Below are 15,595 nucleotides of genomic sequence, written 5' to 3'. Positions count from 1 at the left end.
TATCCAAACTATACTCGATTAGTTTCACACCCTTGCGTTCTGGCTATGTATAGAATGGAAAGACGCGCCGGCGCATGATTGGGAAAGCCGAACGTAAAAGTAAAAAAGTACTTAATCCACTAACTTCGGCACAGCTTTTTTGACATAATTACTATATCTATTAGGTATTTTAAAAATCCGGAAATGAAAACACAGCACATACCAACATTACCAACAATGTACTTCTAAGGTACTACTTAAGCATGTTTTACACTAATGACATTCTCTATCGGCCATTGGTCAAACCCTAAGTACAAAATGCAAAGGCAAAGGTGACCAAAATACCACAACCGAAGAATTTTTTAACAACTCCATTGACCTTTCCATTATCTCACAAAACAATAGGATCGCGACTGACTATTTTAGGGGCTGGCCGATCACTTCTTTCACCATTTTTGCAAACTTACTCCAAGGCCTGTAACAGTACATAAACTCACCAATTCTTCAACTGTAATTAGGTACTTCTAATTAAGTAAACAACTATTTTCGACGCAAATTAGTGAGAGGATTTTTTTCAGTAATTAGCCCAATTTCAATAACGTTTTTGTTTGTGCGTTATTGTTTTTAAATTACGCGGAAAATAATTAAGATTTCTAGATTAAAATCATGTGTTCTGATTTTTGCAAGTTAATTGAGTTATTTTGCAAATTATTCACATTTTATCTGTAGAAATATTTGCGTAGTATTTTTAGTGTACAAAATAACTCGCGAATAAAATTATACACACTAAGGGATATTAAGTTACCTTTGGTCATGAAAATGAGTTTTTTCAGGAAATTATTCATAACTATTTTAATTATTCCGTGCTAAGTATCTTGCTTTAAAAAGTTGAGCTAGTTCTAGATCACAGCTAAAATAAATCTAACGTTCTTAGGAGTCGCGGATCGAACGATTTATCATGCGATCGCTGCGAAACGGTGGTAAGCTTTGATACTGTTTCCAATGAAAATTACGACCGACTATTGTTATGGAACCGTAAAAAAGACGTTAATTAGAAATTTTGGTGTAAGTAAAAGCAAGACCACCTATCGAAATTAACACCAGCATAACTCAGACCAGAATTCGGGAAACTATTGTTTCGTTTCTGATTTCGGTTCAGAAAGGGTTACCTACTTAATATTAAAGAAGGCTTCGAATGGATCTATCACAAGATGTAGGTTTTGTTGTTGTTTGAGGTACCTATCAAAATCATATAATTAGGAATAACCTAGATAAAAATGACGAGATACAAAAACCGGGAACAAATGAAAACACGCTCTTACCGCGTGATATCATCGCGGATCCCGTGCCCGATAGCAGAAGCGTTACTACGACGATTCTCACTCACAAGTGCTGTAAACAACCTTTAAATCGTCCTTCTGGCTAAAGGCCTCCATAATTGATAATAACTTAGAGTTATCGTACCTAATGATAGAGCCTAACATAATTATCATTATCGATTTACACCACCAATTCCAGGTTATTGGAAATCGTGTTTACGTAAGATTTGTTAATTGTAATGTCTAACCTCTTACAATTATCACAAGGATCTAGACAAGAAAATCTCTGACATAAACTAAATAAGAACATTAATTCCGATTCCTTACAACACAAAATGTGTTTTGAAAACGTTCTCAATAATCAGGAATCGTTGGAGATTTGCTCTTTAACACCGAGGCCTCCAACTCTATTATGCTGTTATCAATCTGTTACTGATCGTAAATGGAAATAATAGTGCTATAAAAATAGTTTGAAGCTTAACTCCTGTCATTAAGAAGTGGACAAAAAGTCGACATATCCGAGGATGACCACTCTAAGATCACACAGTTCATTAGTTTTATCTGTATTAAATCATCAATATTGAGTGGCGACCACTAGTGGGCAGGCCTCCCACTAGGTGGACCGACGATCTGGTGTAGGTCGCGGGAGGTGCCTGGATGCAACCGGTTTTTATGGAAATCCTTGGGGGAGGCCTTTGTCCAGCAGTGGACGTGTTTCTGCTGAAACGAACGAACAAACGATATTAAATCATCACTTTCCATCAGGTTAGATGACGTAGGCTAAGAGCTTCCTCTTTGTGGTTATAAAAAACGTGTAGGTACTACCAATAAATAGACCATGAGTTCTGACGAAGTATGATAGAACTACCCCCACTCGTGTAAAGGTTGAATAAAGGACAATAATACGAACATCAGACCTCCCCAAACCATCTAGCCAGTCGGGGAACTGTAGTGAAAAAAATTGGCCTCTGGTAAATTACAGAGTAAGTACTCAGTCAGTTATCATTTGTGTTCTGAACCAAACAGGATTTCCTACTGAAGACAAAATAGATTAAACTGTAATTATTTAACTTTTAATCCATTTTATAAGATTAATCAATCTACCGGCTTCGACTAAAGACCGGATAAAGCCATCACTTCAGGCAGATGGTCGTTTGGTCGTCCCACGCTTCGCTTTTCGATGCGCAGTCTCCATTCAAGAATTCCATTGAATGGGTGATCCGACTAAAGCAACCAGCATAGAGCAAGGAGCCATTTGACTGCATGCTTGTATATGTATATCGTCTTCAGTTACTGTTCTAGTTAGTGCAAGAAGCATAATATTCAACAGAGTATAACTTAATAGAGAGTACCAATGTCCGGCACTGGCCAGAAAACATAGCGTGGGCAGCCTCCTGCTAGGTGGACCGACGATCTGGTGAAGGTCGCGGGAGGTGCCTGGAAGCGAGCGGCTCAGGACCGGTCTTTGTGGAAATCCTTGGGGGAGGTCTTTGTACTGTAGTGGGCGTCTTTCGGTTGGAACGAAGGAACGAACGAAGTTTTATGTTGACAATAGCCGAAAAGTGAAGGTAACAGACTGGCCGTCTCGAGATCCGAGGAACGCTTGTTCTAATCCTGCCACTGGACTAATGCGGTTGAGTTACAAAAAATCTTTCTCGATTCAAGACTCATAATGCTTTCGTCATTGTCTCAGCTTAATAGTAGGGGTAATCGGTACGTAACAGGAACATTTTCCCATTTACCCGCGATCCTTTGTATTCGATCTTGGTGGGCTCGATAAACACACGACCGCGCCTTTGTGATACACCCAATTTCTTTGCCATCGTATTTCAGCTCTTATCTGTTTTGGACTCTCCAACGCAATACATTATGAGAGACAGTACACTAATCCTGAACTCTTAGAGTTCAAGGTCGCAGTAAATAATGTTATTTTTTACTTTTTGCATTGTTAAGCTCTATGATTTTAGGGTAACGCCTCCATTTTTCATTCGTTAAATTAAAATTTACTGCTGGATGCTCATTAGCATAAAAAATTCTTACTTGCGTGTAAGCTAAAGTTCTACAACCTCACAAATGCTTTGCATAGAAGATAGATGATAAAATATTCTAAATTCTGTTCTAAATTGATAAAAACTGCACTGTGAAACTATTCATCAGTTCAAAACAAAGATGTCGCTTTATGTTGGCTACTTGAAGAAAACCTTCCATTTGTTTACTCACACACAAAATCAGGTCATCTTCTCAACTTCATCCAAGTTTGGAGTTAAGGTTCTAAGTTGCAACAAAACAAACATTACGTGAAGGTGTGAACAGAATACAGCTCATAACTAGAGCGACCTTACCAAGGACGCGTGCGCACCGATACGGCTTTTTGTTCAAAAACCTTATGTCGGTGTGAGGTGAGGTTTATTCACAAAAAATGACAATTTACTTTGACAATGGACGGTGTAGAAATCTTGGACAAATCAATGCCAGCATTTTCCCATAAAGTTTTGTCCACCATATCGTTGTTATAATGATCAATCAACAGGGTTTTCGTTCCTTCCGAGGTTACATCATTATAAATAACTTTGTTAGATTTACCTAAACATAAAAAACATTGCCGTACAGTACCTAATTAAGTTATATTTAGTCAAGTTTTCGTCATATGACAAAAACTAGCTTAATAATTAATATTTTGTAAGTTTTTGTGTTCAGCGTTAGATTTTTGTTTTTGAAGGATGATTTATGGGCGAAAACTATAGGCTTAGTTTTTTTATTGTCTTCCATAAAATTTTATGAATGTAAATCTGTATAATATAAATGAAATAAATTATGGAGGTCGAAAACGCCTTCAAATTTTTTGAAGCAAAATTGTTTAAGAATATTTTTTAAGCAAATAAAGAAACGGTTTCTGTTGATCGATTGATGGATAGGTCCTCACAGGCTGGAGCCCTCAGGATAGAGATGAAATATGGAATATGGATATAGATGGATTACAAATCCTAGATTTCACAAAACACGAATAACGCGTCGAAGAAGAATCCAATACCTAGTTGTTGCGTGTTGCGTAAACCCACGGAAGGCCTAACAATCCTACAGCTCTATCTCCTAATGGGATCTAGGAACATATTGCAATTAATACAAACAATGTCTGCGAACGCAACAGTTCCTAGTATGGGAGGGATAATCGTTGTGTCGAAACATAATTTTGGCTTGCCCCAGATTGAAATTCTTCAAACAAATCGGACTTGTTTGATGATTATTCTTCGAAGGGCTGCGTGGATTTGACCGTTTACTCTGCTATTGCAAAAGGTTAGCATTGTTCGAATGAACTTCAACGATTTAATTAGCACAAAGAACCTTTATGAAACCGCGATATAAACATAATAATATATTATTAAGTCTCCAAAGAGTCTGTAAGATAAATCTTCATCAGGTTTATTTTCACCGAAAAAATGTTCCCCCATTAACAATTAGTGTGGTATGAAGTTAAAATAAGAAAATAAATGGAAAATTAGTTTTTAGGGTCAAAATACCTTTTCTTTAACATTGTTTTATTTTATTTTAAAAAGATTTCAAAAATGAGGTTCTTAATTATTCATCTACAAAATAGTGTTTTAGATGACAGGCTGAAGAGGTAAGCATTCCTAATATTTGGAGGTTGACTACTTCTATATCTAAAACCCAGCTATACCGGTGTCCCTTGTTACAGTTTTTTCTTCACCGAATTCCCTATGCATACATACATACTCCGACACCACCTGGTACCTAAGATTACGAACAATTTGTTCCAGTACTATTAATCTACAACTAACTAGTACTTATCTTGCTAGTTAGTAATTTAATTAACTTTATCTAACACCTCCAAGCCATGATAGTCATCCATTGTAGTAATAAAAACGACCCAGGTCATCATAATGGGCTACATTATTTAATTTATAATGGAATAATCATTTTGTGAGTATGAATGTATGACAGATATGGATGAACCAGGTGTCAAGTTGACACCAAGTGGGATTATTTATTACTTCGATGCATTTAAAGTGCAGCATTATGCTGTTGAAATTAGATAAAAAGTTAATTTAGTTATTCGGATTTCTAATTTAACTAGAGCTCTATCATTAAGGATGTGTTTGTTTAAGTTCATAAAAGTTTAACGTTATCCATTATTTAAAAGTTTCATTTTTTACTAAACTTCGATTTAAATGTTTCTTCTTCTATTCCCTTCCTACGTAAAAAGTCAAATATCTGTGAAAAGTACGAAAGTTTGCAAAATCTATTATTAGCTCCCTTAGATTCAAATTTTCAAAACTTCAAAATTTTACATAAAAAGTATAATATCCAATTTTAATTATTACAACCGACATATTCGTCACGACCCTTTTTTAATAAGCGGGGAATAAGTAATCAAGCACTGGGATTGTAATTAAGGCAACTTCCGCTTTATTGTTTTAGGTTAACGACTTAATTAAGCTGAAACTTTAATATTAAAAAATTACTTCCAAGCGGTAGCGCGTAAGTGGAATTGAAGGAAAGCAAAGACTTACTTAACTTAGGACTTCTATTTTTAACTTTTTCAGTTTTGAAAAGCTTGCTTACCTAAATCATCATCATCATCATTTCAGCCACAGGATGTCCACTCCTGAACATAAGCCTCCTCCAATGACTTCCACATCGCACGGTTGGTAGCGGCCTGCATCCCGCAGCGTGGGACATCCACCCACAAGGTGGACCGACGACCTGATAAAGGTAGCAGGAAGGCGCTGGATTAATTACATACTGCTCATTAATTAGAATCATCGTGACGGAAATATAAAACCTAAATAGTTAAAAATTAATAAAGGGGTCCTACATAATATACTAAAAAGCTGTTCTGGTCAGGGATAAGACTTGTTGATTTTCGTGAAAGAATATCCAGTAAATCCTGAAAAATAAACATAAACAACTGGGTCTACCACCCACACGTTTTCCCACAATTTCTTCCGAAGATATCCCTCGAAATCTGTTTATTTTAGAGACCAATAATGTTAAAGATTTTTATTACCTGCCAATGTGTCTGTTATAAAAAACTTCTTTGCTCTTTACGCGGCCTTTAATGCCCGTTTTCACCATCAATCGCTTATTTTTAAGTGACCCCTAGGGTAACACATATCAGGAATTTTGTTTACATAGGGGTCACTTAAAAAATAGGGATTGGTGGTGAAAACAGGCCCCACAATATTAATTCAGATCACCTATATGCTATCAAAAGAATCACATCATCCCTCATGTAACTCCAATGCATCAGGTATCCTTGGCAGCAGAAAAATGTACAATCTTCAGCACATCAAGCTGAAAAGACCATCTTATGCGGTTGCAATAGTTTCTATTTTGCAACAAAACTGTACAGTGTGATGTGCCTTCGACTGTACAATAATTGGCGCTGTACACTGGCCGCTTCCAGCACATAGTATAAAAGCAAACTGCGCTGGAGCCTGTCATCAGTCAGTCAGTGTTCAGTGCTGTGCAACTACATAAATATACAACATGAAATTTTTGGTAAGGATTTGTATTAAAATAGCGGCAAATGTTAAAGTCAAATCAGAAAAATACTAACATTTAAAAAGTTTAAATTAAAACAATATCTCACTTTAAAAGATATAATTATTGCATATATTTTCAGTTATTTTTATTTATTTCTAAAAATTAACTTTGAATTTTTGTGGCGATACGGTCACAAAAATTGTATTACATAGCCATACATATTTATACCATACTATGTTTTAAATACAATTTTAATAACATAACTACTTAATTATATTTATTATATTAAAGTTATGTTTGTAATAGGTCAATCAAAATACGCCTTTAGGACATAGGGCGCCGCACCCTATGCGTGATTGATTGCAGAAAATAATATTGCGATATAACCCAAAATTAATGTATGTACTAACGTACAAATAAATTGAACCACTTCCTTTCACAAATCATGCCTTAGCTTTGACATTTGAACTTTTCCAAATGTAAATCAAACTGAAAGTTTACGGTAAACTGAATTTATAAATATTATCCTTCCTCAAAAGTTAACTAAAGATTAGTTTAGGTGAATCTTAACAAAACAACTTGTTGTACGTAACTAATAATCATATTGTTGCATGTAACTAATAATTGTCTTCTTCCACCGAGTTAATTTCTTACATCGCATCAATTTGTAATGTATGCTATAAAACATTAAAAAGTTTCATCAAAATCCGTCCAGTTGTCTTTGCTTGAACGTATAATAAAAAAAGCTCTAAAGCATTCGCCTTTACAATGTGAGTATAGTTTAATAGATATTATACATACATAGTAACATAAAAATAATTAGAGTGCAAAGTTCGCGATGGTATCTGTCAATTTATTAGATTCAAGTAACTTTTATCGCACTAAAATACTTATCGTAGCATATCATAACCAAAAAAAAACATTGCGGTTTAACAAAACAGATTTGTTAAAAAATCTTATTAGTGTATTCTTCTTTATAATTTGAACTCAACAGAGCATAAAATAACATAATTTTGCTAAGATCTAGCTACTGTGTCATAATCTAGATAAACTAAAATAGTTATTAACTGCTTGTTTAAGATCTAAGATAATAAGCTGTCAAAAGCAGAATGTTGTTATTTTGGCATCTTAACTATTGTTCAAAAATAAACTTAACTGGCAGTTTCAAAGGTTAATTGAAAACCAAAATTCATTATTTTCGTTCACTAACTTATCTGCTAAATGAGATAAGATTTACCTAAGTTTTCCATTGATCTTTAAAAATAGCTTATAAAATTATTTTATTAAATAGTCGTGCCCACGACTTCGTACGCGTGAAAATAGTTTGAATAGTTAGTCCCGTATTTGCAACATTTTTCATTAATGGTTCATATTTTATAAACTATACGTTCCTATTGGTGGTAGGGTGATACTATTCGTAAGTATAGCTATCAATCTATATAGCCTTACTCAATAAATGGACTAAAATATAACAGAAAAATATTTTTTCAAAAACGAACCAGCAGTTCCTGAGATTACCACGTTCAACCAAATAAACTTAAATAAGATATAAGTATAGCTCAACATTTACCTATTTATACTAAATATAACCTACCAGAGCCTGCCTGCATATCTTGAATAGGGTGAAAAAAATGCATACCAATATGCATCGAAACGACAATCACACGTCTATTGCGATAGCAATCATGATTAGCCGTAGACAATCACAACAAAGAGTTAATTGTCTGCACCAACGGTAAGGCTTTTGTAGCCTCATATTGTCCTTTGTCTAAGTATGCATCGGAAGTGTGGCGCAAGCGACAAAAGTGTCTGGTAAGGTGACACACTACAAGCTGTTGGCACATAGGCTTCAATGGTAATACCATACCATATCCAAATAGCTGTGGAAATGTAGCAGGCATGAATGAATTTGCAAATGATTCATGATTGTAGGACTGTATGTACGTACGTATTGGCAGTGATTTCTGAAACTAGCATTTTACATAGCTCATATATGCTCATCATTTCAGCCATAGGACGTCCACTGCTGAACATAGGCCTCCCCCAATGACTTCCACATCGCACGGTTGGCAGCGGCCTGCATCTAGCCCTAAAATAGTACACGTTGATTGGTAAAAACAAAACTACTCTGAAAATATTTTTTTCAAAGTAGAGTTTCGTACACTTAAAAAATAATTTCACTCTTTTAGGTTTTCAAAATTGAAACTAATTTTTCTAGATCCAATCTACTACGAGTATGAGTATATTTCAAGATTAAGATTATTCAAAATGATGTCTGTGTTTTGTCTGATCGTGAAACATATCATACAGTGGCTAGTAAAAGTTACAGTTTGTATGTCATAAATGTTAAAAACCATGTCATAGGTATATTAAAACCCTGTGATTAACACCGCAGAACTAATTAATAGTAATATTTCACTTACAATAAAGTCACGGACATTTTTAAACGCATACAATGCTTGCTAAACTCATAAACATCATCAAATTGAGATTTTAAATTTACATGCAAATCAAACCCCATTGTAATTAATGTTGTCTTTAATTTCAATGGATTCAATTATAATTAAGTGTCCTCTCGTGGCACGGAATACAATGATTGCATACCTCCAGCAATTAATTAATTAGGAATTTTTAATTACTGTTGTGCGTATTTCTGGTTATATTAAATTAATTTGTCATCATTGTCATTGATAAGACAATTTGTTGTTTCTGAAATAGGTTATTTTTGTTTTAATAAATTAAATGTAAATCATAACTTGTTTTGTTAATAATTACTAAGAAATTCTGTAGTAATTTATGTCTTTTTAAATTAAATTTTTTAATGCCCGTTTCCACCATCAATCCCTAATTTTTAAGTGACCCCTATCTACCACAAGTCCACAACTAATCTTGAAATGGACTAATAAAGACTTCAAGGCAAAGCGATCTTTGCATCCAAGGAACATTTTCTAGATCTAACATAACTCATATGTAGTTGTAGGTATATCATTAGTTACTTTCATTTATTTCAGTTTTTTTACAAATTGCTAGATAGACAGATACATGCTAAATGCTTAGAAACGTTACCCTTAAATACTAAAACGACTGCTTCTTCCAACAGATCGTAGCCGCTCTTGCCATCGCCGCCGTGTGCGCGGAAGAAGCCAAGAAGACAGAGAAGCGAGGACTAGCCGGGCTCGGCTACGGAGGCCTCGGCTACGGCGGCCACGGCGTCGGCTATGACGGCTACGGCTACGGAGGCGGCTTGGGATACGCCGGCGGGCTCGGCTATGGCGGTCTTGGATATGGTGGATACGGTGAGCCAAACATCACTAAATCATCGTCATCATCATTCCACCGCCTCTGTGGTCTAGTGGTAAGACCACCTGCTTCAGACGCAGAGGTCCCGGGTTCGATTCCCAGTGGGGCAGATTTTTCTGTTCGGTTTGGTTGGTGGTAGGGCTTGTTCTAAGTCCATGACAACAACGTTAACAGCATTATTGTCTAATTTATTTGGAGGCAAATGGATGATTTAACCAACACTTCCCGCCCCTGGCAGGTTTGGGAGGCTTGATGTTCGCATATTTGTCCCTTCATCGTCTTTCAGGATTTCCACGGGTAGAGAAGCTTTATTATTCCAAGGTCTGAAAACATTGAAAAGGTTAAGAAAATAACACACAAATTCCACTAGTACCTGAGAATAAATCGTATTTGTTGAATAACTTCTACAAGATGATTTTCTTACAAATTTTATAAAATACAAAGGAGTAGCATGTTTCGTATAACAACGTTACCGCGGTAAAGCATAAAGTGCTACCTTAACCCGATTTATAGCTGACATCTAACTTTCTTCCTAGCCTTTTTATAGGAAAAATCTTATATTATTAAGACGGAAACTTACTAGCATAGTTCGTGATTCAATTTTGAATGAAATGAATCTGCAATTTGTAACAATTCAATTAGGGATCAACTCATAAATTCCTTGGATATTTGGAAAAACTTGAGTTCGATTCAGTTAAAATTTATATTGACCTTTAAGTTCTGAAAATTTGATTTGGAATGATTAATCTTTAATTTACGCATTTTAAATTACTCCAAATACCTTTGCCTATTGGCAACCTACATTTCTATTTACACCAACAATTTCAATTCCGCACTAATCGTTACTCGGGAACAGTACGATTGCAACAGTTCGGATCTTCGGCAATTAAAGTTCGAAGTAACGTATAAATTTTAAAACTCAGATCCCAAAGCGAACAAGGGATACGATAAACCAACATTAGTAGTGCAATAAAACAGCAGTTAAGTGCACCGAGAGCAGGGCAAATCGTTCCAAGAGATTAATACCGGAGCAAAATGAAATGGCCGTTTCCAGTGCTCATTATCTCTTGCGAACTATCCCGATCGCGGACAACGTTTCATTCCACTTTAATCGCTATTACGAAACAATAAGGGTGTGTTGAACGCGATTCAGAAACAGGGGCAGCGGTAATGGTCGGACATTAGAATGATTGCTTGTCATCCATACTTACTATTAGACATTAGACGACTTCATGAACGTGCTCATTATATACGGCTTTGCTTTGACTTGCACTTATCAAAAGGTGAAAAATTTAACTTTATCAAAAGTTTAGGTACCTACCTGCATTCGTTTTTATAACTCTGTCATACGTTATTTTTCTTTTATGAAAAAGATAGTAAACTATCTTTCTTCCAGGTTCAAATTATCAACATATTATCAAATGTATAGGAACAGCAACTTTGATAGTAGAAAAACTATAGATCCTTGGTTGGAACCAGGTTTTGTACGTTTCTTCAGTAGTAAATTTCGAGACACGACTGGTGAAATATCAATTGAAAGGTGTTCAAGTAAAGCCAACTAGGTATTAAATCACTGTGAGAGCATTTAATTACTGGAACAAAACAACTTAATTAATTCATACATTTGTAATAAGCTTAACCACATCTAGAGCAGTTCACGAGCAGATTACATTGTAATGATATAATTTCATACGCAATTTAACAACTCCTTCATTAGAATTCATTGCATTCATGTAATCCTGATTTAGCGCCTTCATGTAATTATAATTTTATATAATGATCATGGGAATCTAATATGACAAAATGACTTGTCATGGAATGATTGAAGAGCTTAAACTTCAATGAGACTAAGCTTAATTATAATCATTATTTTACAACATCTATAAGGTTAGGATGACTTTGATGACATATTTTTAATATTTTTCAGAAACCCATTGGATTAAAATGTTTGTTTTTGGGATAAATTCTTAACCAACAGGAGACGTAATTTAAAAAAGTTTAGGCTGAGGTGCACCGCCTTAATTTAACCTTAATAATATCAATAACCGGTGCTTTTTGTATTGAGTTTGACAGATTTTTGACGTTTGTCAAAGTTAAAGTAAGACGGTGCAACTCAGCCTTAATTATGCACGGAACATCCTGTATAATGGTTACAAGAGTTACAAGTCCCCGCTGACCGCCACCGATACAATGTCACAAGGTGTAATGACATGTCGTGGGAATATTACAATCCTTGGCATACAACTGGCATAATTACAGAGTGACATAGTACCGGCTAGATAATTTGATTTTGATGAATTGTCTGTTTATTAGTCTCTTATAGCTGACGTATAGACAATAAGCATTGCCTTTGCCTATAAGGAATACCTAACTGGAAAATGGTGCTCTATTGATGAAAACCAGTGCCCTGAAATGGTAGTACCTTGGCTAGGTACTTATTGCAACTAAAAATATGGCTATATACCTTCAATGTCAGCCACGATAGCCGAACGGTAAATGGGGTCGGACTGGCCGACTCGTGATCCGGGGATCGCGGGTTCGGTCCCTGCCGCCGCTCGACTATTGTGATGAGCTCACTCGTGACACAAGCAAGCATATTTAGCTTAGTACGAGGGGCTAACGAGAGTATTAGTAATTTGTGTAATAACAAATACCAATAATCTTTTTTTTATAAAAAAAAAATGTAATAAAGCCATTTCCGGGAAAATAATTTTATCAGTATCCCGGAAATGGGATTATCATTTGGGTAACAAATTACCTATTGACATTTTCATTTTCTACGTGTAACTTCTGAGAAATTGATTGGATTGTTTATCGAATCATAAAAAACAGAATAATGCTTTCAATTACCTAAGTAATTCATCAATGAACAGCTTGTATAGTAACGTGAAAAAATATTATACTCTAATAGAATTTAACCTTATATTGTATCGGTATAAAATACGTAACATTTACTGCTCGTGACTGTACCAGAGTATCTTTTGTTTAAATTACATAACCTTACAAAGTACAGCAGCGGTCACGCGAATAAAATACAATCTATTATAACGTTTTTCCGGTTAAAATTTTGTCGACCTTCACATTGGCTATTCGATTATACAAATTCGACACGCTTTGTTCTCCTTCACGGACACTTTAGCTTAACCTTTCCAAGAATTTCTACCTGAATGAGATTCATGAAGTAATAAAAACACTTTTAGACGGTTCCTAGGATAGTTTTAGGTCGTAACACGCTTCGGTTACTTTGATTAGGTCGAAAGAAGACTAACTTCGAAGAGCTAAGAAGCTTTTGAATATTGTCTTGCTAATGGTCTCTACTTAGGCTGAGTTGCACCATCTTACTTTAACTTTAACAAACGTCAAAAATCTGTCAAACTTCATACAAAAAGCACTGGTTTTTGTAATTGTTACGGTTAAAATAAGGTGGTGCAATTCAGCCTTATTCAGACAGACTTTACAGTCAATCCGTGCCGTCATCTCCTCTTTGTAGGCTATAATTTATTCTCACAATCGCACTTTTGCGATGAATTCAGTAACTATGTGTTACTGAAAGAAAAAACATAACATTCACTTTTAAAACCATGAAAATTCTTTCAGCAGCTGCGCCAGTGGTCAGCAAGGTAGCGTACACCACCAACCACGGTCTCGGCTACGGCGGCTATGGCTACAACGGCCTCGGCTACTCCGGCCTCGGCGGCTATTCCGGCCTTGGTAAGTATCCAACATAGCGTGTGCAGGCATCCTACTAGGTGGACCGACGATCTGGTAAAGGTCGCGGGAAGTACCTGGAAGCGGGCAGCGCAGGACCGTTCATTGTGGAAAACCTTGGGGAGGCCTTTGTCCAGCAGTGGACGTCATATGGCTGAAACGAACGAACGAACGAAGTATCCAACCAACATGGGAACCACGTGAGACCCTTCAGCACAATGCTACATAATAATATACCATTCAACCACATGAGAACTCTATCAACGCTTACAAAGCCATATTGTTTTAAACAACTGACATTGTTTGCCTGGAATCCAATTTTAACAGTCGAACTTATTTACGTGCACGGCCTATCGGTAGCCGAATTGGACAGGTACCAAGGACCGAATTCGATTACGTTGCGTATCCGTAATTAGAATTTGATCCGATAACTCCGATTGTTTTGGGGCGGGCGATATCATCTGGCCGCTGAACGCGTGATTGGTATCTATGAACTGGGGTTGGACTGTCACTTTCCATTGTCTTCAGACAGTAAATGAGCAGTCTAATTGTTCTTATTTACACATAAAAACAAATTATATTATATTTTGTATTTGAAAATAATACTTTTTTTACAATTAATAGGTGTAAAAACCTACTCAGATATACCAAAATACAGAAATTTTCTTTAACCTAACTATGGCGTTATGTAAAGCAGTGTTAGTACGATTTCATTCATTAATCACTCGTAATGCCTCAATTATCCGGTGATTAATAAGTGGTTGTACTTCTTGATTCCACAGAGTAGTGGAAAATCACACTCTATGATTGAAGTGACTTTATATCAGCATACAACGAGGCTATTTTATTTATAGAAGATAGTTTGCTTAGGAGCACATGTTAAGCTACGAGTATACAAACCACATCGGCCTCAATAAGTACGAGCCTAGGGCCAATAAAAAGGATAATAGTTGTTGCAATTCACGAAGGAGTCTAAGCATTACATGGCTGGTGGCTCGCTACTGTTCGTTTTTCAAAAGTTTTGATAAACATTACACTATCGTTATGTGCATGTACACGTACACACGCAAGTAAAGCTCACTCGCCTTCGTGACTTGCAAGAACTTATACCTTGAAAATAGTGCGTTTGTCCATCATTAATCTACTCCGATCATTAATTGGTATGTCATTCAACAGGCTACGGCGGTAACGGCTACTACGGCGGCCACGGTTACTATGGCGGCCCCGCTGTCAGCTACGCCAACCAGGTCGCCTACCCCGGCTACGGCGGCTACGGAGGCTACAGCCACGGCCTCGGCGGACTCGGCTACTACGGACATCACTAAACTATCGACAAAAAAGTGTTCTTCAAATTAATTCTAATACTCAACTATAAATCAAATTACACTGCCACGTAACTTATTTACTAAATGCACGATCTTTGGCCGGCTGCGTTTTAATGGGCTTAAATCAATAATTCAACTCAAGATCTTCACAGCTGGCCAAGGGTAGTCTCGAAACGAACACTATTTTATACAACGAATTGTACGAGCTTTGTAAATATTATATTATGAATATACGATAATGTAAAGTACTACGAAGTTGTATTCCTCCATGTGACCCACAATATTGGTATATTTTTTCCATAATCACATATCGATACTTCATGAAAACCCAATTATCTTGAGAAATTATTCACATACCTATTGCATATTGCCAAGAGATCAAGAAGATTGATTTTCATCAATCTTTTCAGATTCAAATTCTCTTAATGCTCCAAATAAGTATTTATTCTGCATACCTAT

General features: G+C 36.0%; 1 protein-coding gene across 2 annotated transcripts; it reads left to right on the top strand.

Moving 5' to 3' along the window:
- Nucleotides 1-6,754: 6,754 nt before the first annotated feature.
- On the top strand, nucleotides 6,755-15,387 carry CPG6 (cuticular protein glycine-rich 6). 2 transcript variants are annotated; one of them, XM_028305275.1, is made up of 4 exons: nucleotides 6,755-6,818; nucleotides 9,904-10,099; nucleotides 13,704-13,814; nucleotides 14,988-15,387. In XM_028305275.1, exons 1-4 carry the CDS (start codon nucleotides 6,807-6,809, stop codon nucleotides 15,134-15,136), a joined length of 468 nt encoding a protein of 155 aa, XP_028161076.1. In that variant the 5' UTR covers nucleotides 6,755-6,806; the 3' UTR covers nucleotides 15,137-15,387. The 2 variants fall into 2 exon arrangements, with proteins under 2 accessions (XP_028161076.1, XP_028161067.1); XM_028305266.1 differs by having other exon boundaries at nucleotides 13,701-13,814.
- Nucleotides 15,388-15,595: the final 208 nt, after the last annotated feature.

Source organism: Ostrinia furnacalis, unplaced genomic scaffold (genome assembly GCF_004193835.3).
Source record: "Ostrinia furnacalis isolate ACB-3 unplaced genomic scaffold, ASM419383v2 OfSCF0166, whole genome shotgun sequence".
In the NCBI taxonomy this organism is placed as follows: domain Eukaryota; kingdom Metazoa; phylum Arthropoda; class Insecta; order Lepidoptera; family Crambidae; genus Ostrinia; species Ostrinia furnacalis.
This window is presented reverse-complemented; position numbering and strand designations above follow the sequence as displayed.